The sequence below is a fragment of the Mandrillus leucophaeus genome, unplaced genomic scaffold (genome assembly GCF_000951045.1).
Source record: "Mandrillus leucophaeus isolate KB7577 unplaced genomic scaffold, Mleu.le_1.0 Scaffold750, whole genome shotgun sequence".
In the NCBI taxonomy this organism is placed as follows: Eukaryota; Metazoa; Chordata; class Mammalia; order Primates; family Cercopithecidae; genus Mandrillus; species Mandrillus leucophaeus.
The window spans coordinates 292,420-297,769 of record NW_012108142.1 but is presented as its reverse complement, the minus strand read 5'-3'; the positions used below and the strand labels follow the sequence as shown (position 1 = coordinate 297,769).

Genomic DNA, 5,350 nt, shown 5'->3' with positions numbered 1-5,350 from the left:
CAATGCAAACAAAAACATAAAGTGGGGAAAGGACACCCTATTCAACAAACGGTGCTGGGATAACTGGCAGACCACATGTAGGAGAATGAAACTCGATCCTCATCTCTTACCTTATTCAGAAATCAACTCCAGATAGATCAAGGACTTAAATCTAAGACCTGAAATTATAAAAATTCTAAAAGATAACATCGGAAAAACTCTTCTAGACATTGGCTTCGGCAAAGACTTTATGACCAAGAACCCAAAAACACATACAATAAAAACAAAGACAAATAGGTGGGATTTAATTAAACTAAAGAATTTTTGTATGGCAAAAGGAACAGTTAGCAGCATCAGCAGACAACCCACAGTGTGGGAGAAAATCTTCACAATCTATACATGTGACAAAGAACAAATATTCAGAATCTACAAGAAGCTCAAACAAATTAACAAGAAAAAAAAAATCTTATCACCTTCATTTTTGAGGGATATTTTTCATTCAGTGTAGAATTTTATGTTGACTTTTTTTTTTTTTTTTCTCTCAGTAATTTAACCAGGAACGTGTTGGCTTCTGGCTTCCAGTGTTTCCATGAAGACATCAGCTTTCACTCTTACTATAGTTCTCGCTGGGCTGTGTTGGAGAATCAGTCTACCCCTGGTTCTCTCCTAATCCTCAGGCTTAATCCTCCTGTGCCTTTGATTGAGAGGTCTTTGTTCCTCAGCACTGAAAGATGGCAGCAGCTAGCCCTGTGTTTCAGAGCTCCCAGCCTGGCTCTGCAACCTTGTGCCCCACACAATTTCAAAATCCAGAAAAAGTTTTGAGACTGGCCACATGCTGGAGGCCATCATCACCCCTGCCAGGTTCTACTTCTGAAGCACCTCTGTCATTGTAGGAGATTTCATTCTGCTTTTTATAAACTTTGGCCTAGGACACCCATCACCCATGCAGGTGAACAGCTAAACGAGTGTCCCTTGTGGACGATGGCTATGCATTTGAGGATCTACAAGTTTCCAATTTGTTTCTTTAGTTCCATGCAACTCCAAAATACTATGTGGTTTCTCTTTCTTCCAGTAAAAACTCTCTGGATCTGGGGAAATGCTCAGAATTGGCAAGTGTCCCTGGGGGGCGGGGGGAAGCAGCTGGTAATTATCAGTTCACCTCAAAAAGCTTCACTCCATCTGGAATTCTCTCCTTTTGTCAGAATTTCCTGATGTTTTAGAAAAATGACTCTTTTTTGAAATTTTTACAACAGGAACAATAATTTGCTACAGCTATCTGGAAGTGGACGTTCCTCAGTTTTTTTCTAAATAAACGAATATGAAGTTGTGTCATTTAGGAAAGATGGTGTCTCAAGAAAGCTTGGGGAAAATAATCCGTTGACATGGTAGCGATATTCTTCCATCAGCTAAATGTTGTTTCCTAGTCTGGTGACATTGTTTTCAGAGATCACTACTGTATGCTAAGTGTGTGCCAAGGAACATAAATATGAATGTTCCATGTCCGCACTAATGAGACTGAAGGGAATGTAACCAGCACAGCACACACTGGTGGAGGATGACGGAGGAGCTGGCACACACTCCTGGACAAACAGAGAGAGATGACTGTGGTCCCATTCAGAAAAAGAAGGGAGGAGGAACGTGGTACAGGGGACTCTAATCCTTAGCCTGTATCAGATCCTAGACGACAATAGTTGGGTTAAGCAAAGTAGACTCACAGCTAAAAGCATATCTTCTTTTGAGAATTGTCTGCTCCTGTCCTTAGCCCACTTTGAAAGAAATTATAGATGATGCCAACAAATGGAAACACATGGACTCTTGGGCCAGGCTGCCAGGATCTGTCATTTTCCATGTGGCTTTGGGCAGATTACTTGTCTGCCCTGTTCCTGTTTCCTCATCTGCAAAATAGGAGTACCCACTTTACAGGGCTCTTAAGAACTGACGAGTTAATGCCTGGAAGGTGCTTAGGAAAGCACCTAGCACATGTGTAGCCAAAGTGTTCCCTAAATAACCTGATTTCATGCTCGCTCCCACCACCCTGTCTTGGCTCCCTCCGCTGAGAGGAGAAGCAATCTGCCCAACAGAATTTCTCATTTCCAGGTCATTCTGATGCAGCCCTAAAGACTGAAAAAAAAAAAAAAAATTCCTTCTAAGGGGCCCACTCTGCTCTGCAACTCACTCTCTGTTATGTCTAGAAATTGCTTTAGGGACTGAGTAACCATAGTCCTCTTTTCTACCCTGAAGCTCTTCTTTCCTCTGGTTGTCTGTCAATTCAACTGGGGAGGCTCCTTTTACTAATAACCAGCTCCAGGACTCTAGTTACAGACTCGGAATATGGGTTTGACCTTCATGCTGTGAACATCGTCTCCTTGATCCCAGCCTTTAAAATCCTCTTTCTTGGGGAAACAGTAGGCTCAGGTGTTGGTGTTAGAATTGGGTCTGGAACACTCACTCCCTTTGCTGCTTTCAAGTGACTGTTTTCTACATAAGTGCATAACCACTTGTGTTCTGTTTTATTTTCTGTCATTTTAATGGAGAGGGTTGTGATGAGATAGAAGAAGTGCTGGAATAAAGTAGTCGGTGCTTTGGAGGTAGGATGAGTCATCTCATTTTCTCTGAATTCTCCCCAGTATTCCCATTTGGATTTCCAGAATCTCATTTAAAAAAAAAAAAAAAAAAAAAAAAAACAGTATACTTCCTTAGAATTGCCAGAAACATTGGTATCTGCAATGTCCAGCTGCTACAGACTCCTGGCAGCTGGCAGAAGAAGGGTGACCACAGCTACATAGCCAGCTTGTCTTGTGCCCTAGCTGAAGTCGGGGTAAGCTTGGTCTACAGGGTATCTCTCTTCAGGGGCCATAGTGATGCAAGGTGATGTAGCCAATACAGTTACATGTTTTGATGCTTCCCTGCAAAGGCCCATAATGTTCCCATCTTTGAGGGCTCAGAGTCTGAGAGAGTACACAGTTGCTAATTTAGCTCATTGCTTTGTCTCACTGCCACCAAATAGAGCAGGCAGGTAGATACCCCAAAGAGGCTTCAAATATTCTCAAGCACAGCTAGCCTACCTTGAATGAGCTCATTGGATATTTTAGTGACTGCCTTTTGTAACACCTAATGCTTGAAAACATTTTCTACATGAGTGTGGTGTGATTCTGTATTGTCTATGTATGGGCCCCCATGAGTAGGGGTGCATCTTTGGGTCCATGCCTTATGGTCGGAAATGAGGTCATGTAACCCTAATAGTCATGTTTGACTATTAACTATGTGGACAGATGGAGGAGCAGCTCCGAGGATGGAGGGAAGCTTGAGGAAGCTCTGTTAATAGGAGAACATCTTTTATGGATAGAAATTAAATGAAGAGAAAGTACAAGTTGCCATAAGAATGAACACAATAATCGAGGGCATAGGTCAAGCAGACATTTCATTCTTTCTTGCAGCCTCTGGAGGTACAGCTCACATTAACACGCTACCTAGTTCCCAGTCTTTTGTTGCAGTCATCGCCTTAACTCAGCAATTCATAGCCTCCCTAGCCCAGTGCTGTTTCCAGAGGCAGCAGTGCATGGAGACTGAGGAAAGAGGCTGCCTCTTTCAGCGCCAGCCCTGCCCCTTTGTATCCAGGTGTTGCTATGACACTTCATACTCATTCACAATATTTGGTGCTACCTGTTTTTTTCCCCCTCTTCCTCCCACAGGTAATCCATCAGCTGAGGCTCTCAGAGAATGAAAGTGTGGCCCTGCAGGAACTCTTGGACTGGAGGAGAAAGCTCTGTGAGGAAGGACAAGACTGGCAGCAGATCCTGCACCACGCTGAGCCCAGGGTGCCTCCCCCACCACCTTGTAAGAAGCCCAGTCTTCTGAAGAAGCCGGAAGGGGCCTCCTGCAATAGGCTGCCGTCTGAGCTCTGGGACACCACCATTTGATGCAGCCTGAACTGCAGACTCACAAAATAGAACTACCTACTGATTCCAGGCTACAACAACAGAAGGCTGCCTTCTGACACACGCTGGGTCTTCCCTCCACGCATTTAGACAAAAAAAGCACAGGACACAGACACTAAATATATGAGATCCCGTGTGTGTGTGTGTGTGTGTGTGTGTGCGTGCGCGCGTGTGTGTGTGTGTATTCTTTCTTATCCATCTCGTGGTGATACACTCTGATTTTCAGGCTCCTCATTTATGGCTCTGCGCTACCCCTAGGTAGCGAGAGAGCGACTGGGAAAAGGGTGGCCAGACAGGGAGAGTAGCAGAGGAAAGGAGCAATCCATGCACACCCTGTGCAGTTGTTTTTCTCCGGTTCAGCAGTCTGTTTATTGTACTTCCAATGGTTTTATTGTAATACAGTATACGGGACATATATTTTATTTCTTTGTAGGTATTTGTGTTTTATTGGTATTGTAAACCTGATAATTATTTACATGTTTATTACTGTAATTTTATAACTTTATGCAATTGGTGGTGCTTCCTTTCTTCAAAATACAGATTTTAAAAAATAATTTCTAGATTATTTTTTTTCCTCCACAGTCCTTTTTTTAACCTAACCCACCTGAAATCTTGAAACTACATTGTTGTTTTAGCTTCGCCAGTGTCACCCCTTGCAAAACTATGAATTGAGTCCCATGTTTTGGGTGTCACTCATGGATGAGGAGGCTGTTCTTTCCTATGCGCTGTATTTCTGGATAAGTGGATTGTGCACCCTTTAGTTCAATTTTACCTCCCGACTTCAGCATAGATCACAGGAAATCACATGGCACTTGGTTAAACACGTATGGCTTCAAATCCATAGCTGGTAGTGTAAAATGGTCATATTCATTCAAAGGTCTACACAGTACAAATGAGCACGCTGCCATGTACTGTTTTGAGCAGTAGGGACTGCATCGCACAACGTTCGTCCCCCAGGACTTCCACTGCATGATTCCCTCGCTGTATATCCTCAACCCTCCCATAATGCAAGGCCTTGTTCATTGATGTGCTTTCGTTGGCTGTGGGAAGTTCTGAGCAGTGGCTCCAGACCACCTTGTCTTGCTACTTGGAACTTTTTATTCATACCAGCCTTTGAAAAGTTACTGTGCCAATAAAGAGGTACAACTGTGTTCTTCTATTGCTTTTGTTGTTGTTATTATTGTCTCCCATTAAGTCTTGTGTTTTCTGGTCAGAGAAGTAGGGACAATGAAGTCATCTCACCCAGACTCCCTTAATGTGGGGGCCATAGCGTTGTGCAAACTTTAGACACCAGTGATGTGTTTTACAATACAGGCTTTATGATGATTCCGGTATGGTGAGACCATCAGGTCCAGAAGGGAGTCCCGTTGAAAAGACGGCTTGTTATCCTCAGAAATCCCAGAGAAGGGGGCACATAGTACCATCAGAGGGCC

The 5,350-nt window shown here is 43.4% G+C and overlaps 1 protein-coding gene across 2 annotated transcripts in view; it reads left to right on the top strand.

Annotated features, from left to right (window-relative positions):
• The window catches only part of MYO16 (myosin XVI), a 655,611-nt gene extending 650,533 nt beyond the window's left edge, over positions 1–5,078 (top strand). For both annotated transcript variants that reach the window (XM_011966244.1, XM_011966243.1), the window contains exon 35: positions 3,672–5,078. In XM_011966244.1, the coding sequence (XP_011821634.1) occupies positions 3,672–3,899 (228 nt within the window). In that variant the 3' untranslated portion in view covers positions 3,900–5,078. The remainder of the gene's footprint in view (positions 1–3,671) is intronic.
• The last annotated feature ends 272 nt before the right edge of the window (positions 5,079–5,350 follow it).